Here is a 12,369-nt window from a genome sequence, read left to right as displayed (position 1 = left end):
GGGCACAGTTGGGGAATGCCCTGTTGCGCATTTGCAACGAAATCAACCTGGCTGATGTACGCTTTGTGTGCTTTCATATCTCGGAGTTCTTCCTCCATATCAGTACCTGCAACAAAATAATTTGAAAAGGAAAACCATTATTAGTCGATTCTTAACCCACGACAAACCTCTAATTCATAATAAATCCAGACGAAAATAAGAAAGAACCAACCTTTTAAAGAAAACCCTAATTCGATTTGAACAATTAGGGTTTTCTCAATCCCCAACCTCTAATCGCCTCGACAACATCAAACCATCACCAACAGAAGAAGAAAATAGAAACCCCCGACGAAAACCCTAATTCGATTGAAATCCCCAAAATAATTTCCAACCCTAAATCGGTTTAACGCCACAATCGAACCCTTTAAACCGATGAAATTGATAAGAAACAACCACTGAACGAAATCAAAAAGAAGGAGAGGTCCGATTACCTTCCAAAAGGCCGGTCGTGACTCGCCTCTCTATCGCCGCTCTATCGCCTCTTCGTCGCGTCTCGGGTTTTTTTTTCTTGCCTCGACAAAGTGAAAGACGACGCGTCTTTCTTTCTCTTCCCACACGAAACACCAACGCCCTCTCAGCCAATCAAAGCCTGCCAGCGCATTACGGACCCGGACGGACTAATCCTTAACTTAGGAATAATCCTTAGCTTTAGGGGTTATTTTAATAGTTTTTTAATCGGCAAATGGAAGAGATTATGGCTAAGGACCCCCTTAAATCATGTGTTGGACGTGCTCTTAGAACGTTTAAAAAAAAGGGGACTTGCATACAAAACATTTTGTGCCCTTGGTTTGGTAGCGACAGGGACGACCCGGCGCGAGGTAGAAAGGCATGCATGGGAATGAACCATGTGCGTCTCACGGATGCCATTATGGTACTTTATCGTTTAATCAAGACACGTGGACAATTATGATTGATTGACAGAACCCACCAGCGTCTGCTTAAAGAATAAGGACGCATTAGCTCTTTTGAGAAAATTAGCCTGTTCTCCTTTCATGGGTCCAAAATATAGATCATGTCTTACCATAGTTTTATTAAATGGTGAGTTTTTTTTTTTTTTTTGGGTAAAATGTTAAAATTTTATACCAAATTTTCAGTTTTTGACAGCGATTACAAAGATAACGAGTAGGAATGCGTAAATTAAACTACAACACAACAAAAACGACATTGACAAGAAACCGTACCGGGAAAGCTAGATTAGCAACCAGCTAAGCAGCAGATCATGCAAATACCAAAGGTCGTGGCCAGAAACGAGGAGACAGTTGCTGCAAGCCGAGAGATAGGCGCCCTCAAACCTAGAAACTACGAATCCTGCAGCTTCTGAAACCCAACCCAACACAGACCACAAACCGGCTCGAAGAATCAAAGCACATACCTTCCAAAAACACAAGACAGATGCACCCCGACGGCACGTGTATGTGTTTAGTATATAACGAACGTGTATGTGTTTAGTATATTTATATTATAAGCATATGAATCTCAAAGATGAAAAGGTGTTTAGGATATATTATAAGCATATGAATCTCGAAGATGAAAAGGGCACTGACCTTGTAGGTACGCCAAACTTGATAAGTTTCTATCCAACATTATATAATCTATTTTGTAATAGTAACAGTGATATTAAAATTAGTAATTTAATGGTACTAAGTTTATTTATAATGAAAATTTAGTTAATGCTGACGTGACTCTGCTATTAGTTCTTTGGCTATCACCACTAGATATTTTTTTCTCGCTACGCGCTGATTATGTTATTATTTTTTATTTATTTTTTTTTTTGTGACATATTATTTTTTATTTTTAAAAATGGTTTAGATTATTTTACACTAAAAATTTCATAAAATATGCAAAACAAAAAAGTTGACAATATTTTAATATTTTTCGTTTCCATTCTTTAAATCGATGAATTTTACTATATTTTGTATTTTGATGCATTTATTATTTATATACATTTGATTTTATCTTTTAAATTATTCCTTTTTAAAGTAGTTAAATAAACTTCATTTCAGATAAATATATTAATATTTGTTGTAAATGTATTGTATTTCAGAAATATTTTACTATATTTTGTATTTTGATGCATTTATTATTTATATACATTTGATTTTATCTTTTAAATTATTCCTTTTTAAAGTAGTTAAATAAACTTCATTTCAGATAAATATATTAATATTTGTTGTAAATGTATTGTATTTCAGAAATATTTTACTATATTTTTGATAAATAATTGAATGATAATAGTTTTTATTATTAATCAAATCCACTCAATTAAATCTTTAAATCTTGAATCAGTATTCTTATGTCTTTTTTGCTATTTACTATAATATATCTCAACATAAGCACATTCTATTTTAAGTTATTTCATAAATGTATGTTAGATACATTACAATGATGCATATGGAAAACATATTGTATTTGGTATTATGTAGAAGTCAACATAGCCTTTCAGCTTTGTTTGTATGCGGGAGTGTAAACTTGTAATCAAACATTCATTGTTTCTTTAGGTTTTTTAATTAGTAGAAACAAATGAATACAAAATTTAGTCTTAAAAAACAAGAACCAAGTTAATACTATCTAACTTTTGTAAAAACTTCTCAAAAATTATCAGAACAAATCAAATGATCTGGGGCGATATATCTCAAAGTTGATCTTTACACAAAGTAAAGAAAGAAGGTGAAAAAGATAAAGATATCACTACGAATATGCAGAAAACCATGAAAATCCTAATTTACTTCACAACGAAGTGTTTACCCGAGTACATTATTGAAGGTATATCGGTATCCAAATTAGAGTACGTATGATATAATATCACAATATTAGTATAAACAAAAGAAATGAACCTAGTATGCTGCCTCAATAAAATATGCGTATATTCAATGGTCATTCTACTTTTTTAAATAGAGTATTTTATAATATATTTGGACTCTATTTTAAAAGTACTTTATGATGAACAATAAAAAAATGGATTGATCTAGTTATAGAACAAAATCATCTTTTACACTATTATAGAGTGGAAATATAGAGTGAAATTATAGCATTTTACTCTAAATTTTATTTCAAAATATAAGATAAAGTAAAGTTGGAAATGCTTAAAACGGGAAGGAAACTTTCTGCAACGATATACTGAGTACGTACGTTTAACACTGATCCAATCTTTTTCTTAGAGCAGGTTGGTGAGTCATTAGAAATATCTACCTTTCTTCTTACGACTCATCGTTATGTTTCTCTACTTTTTCGTATCCGTGTGTTCTTTTAAGTACTATTAGAAACTGGTCTACGCTACACACTGATTGTTATATAAAATATTACTATTATTATTGTAGTGCTTAAACAAAATGAAGTTGAATTTTCAATACAACATTTCAACTGACACTATGTATGTAAAAATAATGGATTACATTATTGCAAACCTTTTTTAAACTGAAGAAATACCTATTTTTCTAAAAAACTTTGATGAAGCCTATAAAAAGAATTATTCATTGTAGGGATTAGAGTGTATCTAACTTTTCTCCTCACTTATATCTTCTAAATGGTAGAAACTTAAATGATATGAGAGGATAAAAAATGGAAGTGATATAGATTTATATGAACCTATAATTCTTAAGAATATTAGATTATCTTAAATCATCTTGTAACGAAAAACACTTTAGGTAAATCTCAATACAGTTCTTCCCCAACCTGTTAGAACCACTGATGGGTATATCATGTCTTCATCTTAGATTTTTGGGGATGGTTCTTTTACGTTATGTAGTTGGGATTGGGAGATCTCCTATACGGTAGCAACAAATATCCACTTGCTCTGTTTTCTTTTGTTTATGAGTATTTGACTGGTGTATTTTGTTCTCGAAGCCACTTTCATGTCGTAGGTTCAGACAAAAGAAGTCTCAGTCACAAAAAACAAAAGCTATGATCATAAGAAATTTACTATTTATTAGAATCCTACAAAATTTGAAAATGTGGCCATTACTTCTGTATGTTAAACTCTATTTAGGTGATATCAATGAAAAAATAAAACATACAGCAAGAAAAAGAAATAAAACTATAACATTTTTACTAAAGCAGAAGAAAGAAAGATGAGATACTTGGTAACTCGGTCACCTCGAAAGACTTTGCAATCACCTGAGGATTATCAAACAATATCCAGATTAGAATAAGGTCTATGAATCATAAAAGCATCCTACAAATCTATGAGAAGTCTGTGAAACCTCATAGAAAACAAAAAGAAAATAATATTTCAGTTGCACGTTTGGTTACCCTGTGCATGTGAAAACAGATTAAAAAAAAAATTATTCACCCTCATGTGGTATCAGCTCATGCTTGGCAGAAAATAAAGGTAAAAGTATAGAAACTACTCCACAAAATTACAAATACCAAATGGTCAAAGTTTTTCTTCCAATCACTACAACTAAGCCATGAGAGAACAATCAAATGCTTAAAATTACCATGGTTCTGTAGGATGCAGATTCAGAGACTTAACTCTCTCAAACCTTCGAGCTAATTCTTTCTGATCCAAAAAAATTAACATATAGTGAATCATTAAACACAGCTTAAGACCATAGTGAATCTCCAAAATACAACATGGATATAGTAAAACAATACATTGACTGATCAAAATCTTTTATTCCCATTCGATTGTTGAAGGAGGCTTTGATGTAATGTCTCGAACCGCATGAGAGTTTACTCCTTGAATACTCCTTGTGCTCAAAATTGGAGCCTGCAAAATCATCACCAATCTCAATACAATCACAATACAGATTCGTGTTTGCGTTTACACAACTAAACCAAGCAAACATGAAGGCCACCAGTGATACACTGATACGTAGAGCACTCAAGACAAATACTTTTTATCCTAAGAATCAATATATTTTTTGTCTATATTTGATGGAGACATGAAAGTTACATCACAGATAGTGAAGAACCGTTTAAAGAGGTATGAGACACACGAAATATATATATATGAGTTTTAGATACTCGAATACATAAAACAAACAGTCCTAAAGTTCTCAAATATAAAATACTCACAACAACTGAATTGACCAACCTTAAGTATTCACATCAGCAAAGCAGTAAGCCGAATGGTCAAACGGGTTCTATATGGATCGGTAATAAGGAAAGTAAGAAGTTTACCAATTTGCAGTCATTCCGTCTCGGCTTGTAACTGCGCAATGAAAAACGACATAGAATGTGTTCTCTTGTCACCTTGGACTCCAACTGATATTACTTGAAAGAAAACTTCAAAAGTTTTTTGATGAATCAAAGAGAGCCGTCTGATTAATATTAAAAACATGATGAGCACTACAAAGCAATGATATAAATTCTAGATCATTGCTGGAGACAACAAAGTGACCATGGGCTGTTTTCTTAATAAAATTTGGTAAGACAAAACGCCAACGGAACATTAGTTAACCTGAAGTTTGAACACAATTTAGAACCACAAAACTTTTCAGCACAATCTGATTAAGACATCACTGACCAGTCGCAAACCTTCGATAATCATACGTTTTTTGCTTGGCCAATAAGTTTCTGGGGGCAAGTACCTGAAATAAAAATTCTATTTTTTGTTAGCTAAACATTCTAAACACTATGATTGCCACAGACGTCAAAAAGTCAGCATCCCCTCCGAACCGGTCTTTGCTCTTCTCGTCATGTGCACAACATGCTATAATTTTGGTACACGTCTTGACTCCACCACCTTAACCCTTTCTACTGCTCCATCCGTCTATTAACTTCAGAATCAAATCCCAAATTAGACTCTCAGACAACTAAAGGACGGGAAGAAAACACTAACCCTACTTACCTTGCTGTTACTAAAAGTAATATAGATCTAAAGGAGAAGTCACACGTTAGGGGAGGGAGGATTTGCCTTCCGGTTGATTGGAAGCCATTGTTATGATCCGTTTGTGTTGAAAAGCGGAGAAGTGGGGCTTGAATGGATAATGGATTCATAAGGTTATATAGAAGAGGGAGGGGAAGAAGAAGAACGATGGGATTATGTTGAGGATTCAATGCTTTGGGGAAGTAATTGATTTTCGCATTAAGAATGTGTGTAACAACTGTGGACGGTAGTAACCGGCGATCAAGGGGAGGGAGGAGGAAGGTCGATTTGGCAATCATATAGCTGAGCTTTTTTGGGCTTAATTTTAATTATAGTGTCGGAAATATAGAATAAAGAATGTATAATTATTAGTTGGATATGACCCAATGAAAATGATGCTCTCTGATTGGTTGGAATTTCCATGCTGATGTGGACACTCTCTCCGCTCACCATATTCTCCTTTTAGTATTGTAAGATGACTATTAATGGTGTGTGTTAGATGTGTGTCCTTAACAAATATGCCACTTCTAGTTCTGGCAAAATATTATATTAAACTATTAGTAACATAGTAAATATTAAAATAGATTAATGGAGTCGCACCACACCTTAGACCATGATTAACCCCAGTCTCTTAACTGGAGTTCTTACACTACAAAAAAATAGTTGTTTAGCATCATTTATTTCATATATTTACATTACTTATAAATGATGTAAAATAATATTACATCACTTAATTAAATGATTCTGAAAGTGGTGATGCAAATAATTTGCATCATTCCTTTAACAATTGATGTAAAAAAAGTTAAATATTTGTATCAGTTATACCAAATGATTTCAATATGTATCAATTGTAAGAAAATGATATTAAAATCTACATCAGTTTATAAATGATGTTAGTTTGGTGTCAATTAAAGCAAATGATTTTAATTATTTCTATCATTTGTCAATAATTGATATAAACTAATTTTAATTTGTAAAACTGATATTTTAATAATTCTGTAATTTATAATTGTCGAGTAAATGTATTTTTACCATTTGAACATTTAGCGAGAAAGGAAAATGCTTTTCCAAAAACTATTTTTCATTGAAGATAATCTGAAGAACAAGAAAAAAATTACGTAGATTCCACAAAAAGCACGAAGATAAAACAACATGAATTCATGTAGAGAAAAGGATTGGAAATTAAAAAGAATTCTTCTTCTTTTATGTTCATCTTCGGTCTCCATTTGTAGCATGAAACTGAATTGATTATTGAAGAATTTCCCATCATCTGTTTTTTCCCGAGACTTCTACTCCTTTAAATATGCAAGAGGTTCTTCATTTGCCACTGAAAAGAATGAATTCTAACAAAGAAAATACTCAAGTCATAAACATAAGGAAACAAATTATAGTTTTCCAAAGAAGAGAAGAAGAACAACAAAAGAAAACTAATATACCTTTTCAGATTGCGGTCAAAAAAAAAATATATACCTTTTCAGATATTTTTTTTTATCAGATTCGTCCAGTTAGCAGATTCTTCTTTCCTTTCAAACCATGCATAAGAAAAAATATAATCATTATCATCATGACTCATAAAAAAAATGCTTGACTAGAGAAGTAATTCATCGCAGGTAATTTTTCTTATCAAGTAGCCTAGAACAATAAATTTGGAACTTATAAAAAAGTTGAGAAAACTGAGAAGAACACGAACAGATGCGTGAGAATATTGACAGATAATATGCTTTTGTTGAGATCATGAAGCAGTTATAGAAGAACATGAGTCAATTATAAATTAAAGCCATAAAAAACAAAATCGCAGAAATCGTAACTAATTTCACGTAAGTTTGGCTGATATTTTTTAAAAAGTTTTATAATAGAACAAATATTTTAAATGATGCAAACTAAGGTTAAATAATAAAAAGAAAATCAATTTTGTTTGTATCAGTTATTTGTTGACGTAAGTTTGGTAACATTCTAAGTCTAACAAATGATGTTAGCCAAAAATAAACACATGTATCAGTTATTTAAGCGATTTAAAATTTTAAATTAATATCAGTTCCGTTAAAATGATACAAATTAGTAAAAATTATATCATTTAATTAAACTGATGTTAAATCAATTCATAATAACGTCAATTGTTATAACTGATTTTAAATTATGGATATTTGTTTCATTTGAGAATAAGTAATGTAAAATAGTATCACTTATTTTTATGATACAATTTAAGTGATTCAATTCACTGTTTTTTTTTGGTAGTGTTAGCTTCAGCTAAGAGAGGGTTCTTAATTTTTCTTAGATTTTGACTAAGAAAAGCTAAGAACCGTCTCTTAAATAAGAGATATAAGAACCATCTCTTAGCCGAAAAGTGTAAAAAAAAATAAAAATGTCAAATCATGAGCTAAGAACTCTGGCTAAGATACCGGGGTTAATACCATGCTCTTGCAACTCGAGTTTCACAGTTAGTATCAAGGAAGAATATTTTTATTGAATCAAGTCTCTCCAGAACGATAGGAATAAGGAGAAACCCACACTATTTGGAAAATAAAATAAAGAACAAAACCAAGTGAGAAAAGAAAATACTACGAAGCTAAGCTCAAACAAAACAAAAAAAAGAAAGGAAATCTTAGTGATGGGGGTGGGGTGTGAAGGAATCGTGTAGCCACTTGATGAGACGGTCGAAAGGTGACAACTGCATCTTCTTAGGAACACTTTTGGATAGTGGTCGCACCACAATTCGAAGCTTAAGCCCAGCCTCACAATGACCAATCTTTGAGGTAATAAAATAGCAGATTCCTGGTTTCGTTAGCCTTATGAGATCTTGTCCAGCATTGTGCACGGCAACAGGAGAAATAGTGTCGCAAGATTTGAACTCAAGATCACTGTTGATTTCTAGGACGTCATCGACTTGGTCGTTGTAGTAGAAAAGAAGATTGTCTCCCACATGAAACTGTTTCTCCTCACTCCACTTGGAATAGAAGTCACTCTCTTCAGGAACCCTCCATTCGTTGGAGTCACCGACCTTGTAATCTTTTCCGAAAGGAAGGATCTTTCTCGGTGGTGGTGGTGGAGGAATCGGATGGTCATGGGCGACAAAAACGACAAAAACACCAACCAAACGACTGGAAACTTGAGTGACGTCGTTGACGTTGCCATCATATTCGAACATCAGAGAATCCCCCACTTGGAATTCCTTACGCTTAGCCCATTCATAATAGCTACCGTCCTTCTTCGCTGTCCATCCCTTCGACTCTCCCACTTTGTAGATTTTTGCCGAGCAACAACATCCCATTAGAACCATAACGAGCACGAGGCAAAACATTCTTGTGGTTGTCGCCATTATTAATAGAATTATCAGAGAACTTTGATGAGTATGTGAGTAAGGAAAAACAAGACCCTAACTTTCTTTTTATAACACCTTCTACGGAATCTAATCCTCACTTTATTTAATTATAATCCCGTTTGTGATATGTACGTTTTCTTTTTCCTTTTTCAAAGATCTCTTCGAATCCTTTTCTAATTAGGCTTGTGTTTGATTTTCATTAAGCTGAGTTTATAGTCTAACTAGAGGGTGTCCGTGCTTTGCGCGGAATACTATTTTTATTTTGCTAAGAACATAATTTTTTGGATAATGTAATTATGTTGTCGTTTTTATTTGTTAAGATCATTATTTGGTGTTTTTAGTGTGTTATGTAGTAATAGATGATATGTTATATATTTTGTATTTGTTTTTTTCGAATAATGTGTTGTTGTGTGTATAGTACTTGTTAGTAGTGAAATGAGCATCTAACGTAAAAGAATATTGAATTTCAATAACTTTATTGATTCTGAGATTAACGTTTTCAGCATTAAAATTGTATTATGTTTTTTTCATATTTTTGATAATTATAACTTTTAAGATGTTTTTTGCCCTATCCCTATATTTTGACCTTGAGCCATCACCGTCTATGTATTTCGTTACCTTTCTGGTGTGCGGTGCTTCTTACCATCACCAGAAAAAGACTTACATCTTTCTCTTGTTCTTCCTTGTCTTCTTCACCTGTGAGATTATATGGTATTTGTTGTAGATCGGGTTTATGAGTTTTCAGTTTTTCGGTTGATTGTCATGGCATTGTAGGTTGTTACAGTCAATATTGACGGCTCCTCTTCTTCCTTAGATTTCAGCTGATGTTAGGAATTGCATCTTCTTGGTTGGGTCAGAGTTTAGTCATTTTTGATGTTGTATTCCTCAATGTTGGCTTACCATCAATAGTCTCTGCTCGTCTTGGTTTTCAAGATCTAGTTTTTGGTGTTCTGATTTCTATGCCTTCTATCATAGCTCGAGAACGGCTTCATAGTTTGATGATTTCGTTTTGTCTCCCTTTCCCTTTCTAATCTCGCATCTCTTTGCAGCTTTCATCGCATCTCTGGTGGCCCTCCCGTTCACCATGTTTGCCACTCGAGGTTTGGATAATGTTTTCGTTTGTGCATGTTATATGGGATTGGAAGGTTATTTCCGGTCTTAAGTTTAGCCTCTGATTTCTTGGTGGTTGTCTTCCATTCTTTATCCCTCAAGTTGTTTCTTTTCTTTCCATGTTTCCTTTGGTATAAGTGTGTTGAGTTAGTTTCTTGGAACTTTGGTCACTTCTATCCAGAGCTTTGTGGTTTTTTACTTGCTTGGCATTGTATATTCTTGTTTAGTTGGTGTTTCTTACCTTTTAGCTACTGATTGTGATTCCGGTGCTTTAGGCATATATGTTCCTACTTCTTGGTGGCTTTGGCCTTTCGATTATTATTCTCCTTCTGACCCGTTTTCTTGGTTATTTGCGTTGGTGCTCTAGTTTCTTATTCTTAGTATGATTATCTTATAATATTAATAGTGAAATATATATGTAATTTGTAAATGAAATAATAAAAATTAGTAAAAATAATAGAATGGTGAAAGTTTATGCTATTTTTAATTGTAACTAAATTAAATATTTAAAATACATTTATATTATTTTATTTATTTCTTGAATTTTAGAGACTAATAAGTGTGAGAAGGATTACATAGTACATAATTAAAAATTGATGGAACAAATTTCAATAATCTAAAAGAAAAAGGATTTAAAATACAAAAAAATATGAGGACACATGTCAACAAAACCCCCTTCCACATGTCATAAGAAGGGAAAAACTCAACTTTATATATATAGATAAATGCTTTGGAATATACTTCTTCCGTTTCAATTTAAATGTCGTTCATGAGAAAAATTTCCGTTTCAAAATAAGTGTTGTTTTATGATTTCAATGCAACATTATTAATAAGATTCTTCTATTTATTTTTTCATTGGTTGAAATATGGTTAGGTGTATAGGTAATGATATTTTTATTTGAAAATGTACAAAATTAAACTTTTTATTCATCCGTGTGTATAACTCTCAAACGACAAATAAAATGAAACGGGGAGAGTATTTCATTTCTTTTTTTCCTTTTTTCAACTTAGTATCACCTGGACTTTACAAATAGAAATTGTACGAAATATGAAATTCATATGTATTATTACTAATATAATGATATCAAGAGACCATGCAAGGAATATGAAATCCATACGTATTTTTACTTATATGAAAACTTAGAAAGAATAAATAGTTTTTTACGAGAAGTAAACTTATCCGAATATTTCTATGTTGTACACTAATTCAAACCCAGCCACTCTCTTTCAGAAGTAGACTAAAAATTATTTACTGAACAAATTATGAATTTAAGATAAAACAAAATGAATAACCAACTAAATTCATGTACAAATTTTTATACATAATTTTATGTTCGGTAAAAAATAATAATTCGCGTTTCAACGTGGATATTGTTGAACCCAATTTCGGTCAATACATTAATGGGCCACGATCAATGACATGGGCCACGATCAGTGACATGGGCTGCGAAGAGTTAAAGTCCGTAGCGAGCACGCGAGCTCCAGACGGAGACTTCGAAGATTCGGAGATCGTGGAACACTTGCGAAGATCACGAGAGCAGCCCGTTATAAGAAGAGATCAATGCATAGGAAGAAGGATAGGTTGAAAACCCTAGAGAGAGCGACACCCATACTTCGACCTTGTTTTCATCCATCTTTAGATTTTTTCTCTTAACGATCTTGTTTGTAACATTCGATTTTGTTCAACTCATTGTATTCGATATTATTCATCAACAAAGTCCATTTTTGTCTACCGAAAACTGATTACATCGTTGTGTTTTAAAGATATCGTTGCCTACATCATTTATCTTCCCTAGATTAAACTCCTGATCAATATCAAATACTTAGTGTAGATTTTAGGATCTACATATATTATCCTAGTTTTTAATTATAAGCCACATATTTCATAAAGAGATAGTAAACTGACTCGAATCCTTCATCTTGCACTTTGTGGTAGTTCGCAGAGTTGCATTATATGACTACCGCACCGAACAAAGTAAAAGAAGTTGTTATTTTTTTTGTCAGGTTTTTCAGTTTTATTGGCTTTTATAAATATGGAGAGAAAGATTAGTCAATTGACTTATTAAAGCTCCATGGTCATGTGTAGGCATCA

At 32.6% G+C, this 12,369-nt stretch overlaps 1 protein-coding gene across 1 annotated transcript; it reads right to left on the bottom strand.

The window, feature by feature from the left end:
- Window positions 1-8,450: 8,450 nt before the first annotated feature.
- LOC106303043 lies at window positions 8,451-9,164 on the bottom strand. Its single transcript, XM_013739415.1, has one exon. The coding sequence runs from the start codon at window positions 9,162-9,164 to the stop codon at window positions 8,451-8,453; it is 714 nt and encodes a 237-aa protein (XP_013594869.1).
- Between the last annotated feature and the right edge of the window lie 3,205 nt (window positions 9,165-12,369).

Source organism: Brassica oleracea, chromosome C7 (assembly GCF_000695525.1).
Source record: "Brassica oleracea var. oleracea cultivar TO1000 chromosome C7, BOL, whole genome shotgun sequence".
Lineage (NCBI taxonomy): Eukaryota > Viridiplantae > Streptophyta > Magnoliopsida > Brassicales > Brassicaceae > Brassica > Brassica oleracea.
Note: the sequence above shows the minus strand (reverse complement) of the source record. Positions and strands in the feature narration are given on the sequence as shown.

Coding starts and splice junctions, on each gene's coding strand:
- LOC106303043 (XM_013739415.1), bottom strand. CDS start 9,164: ATGGCGACAACCACAAGAATGTTTTGCCTCGTGCTCGTTATGGTTCTA.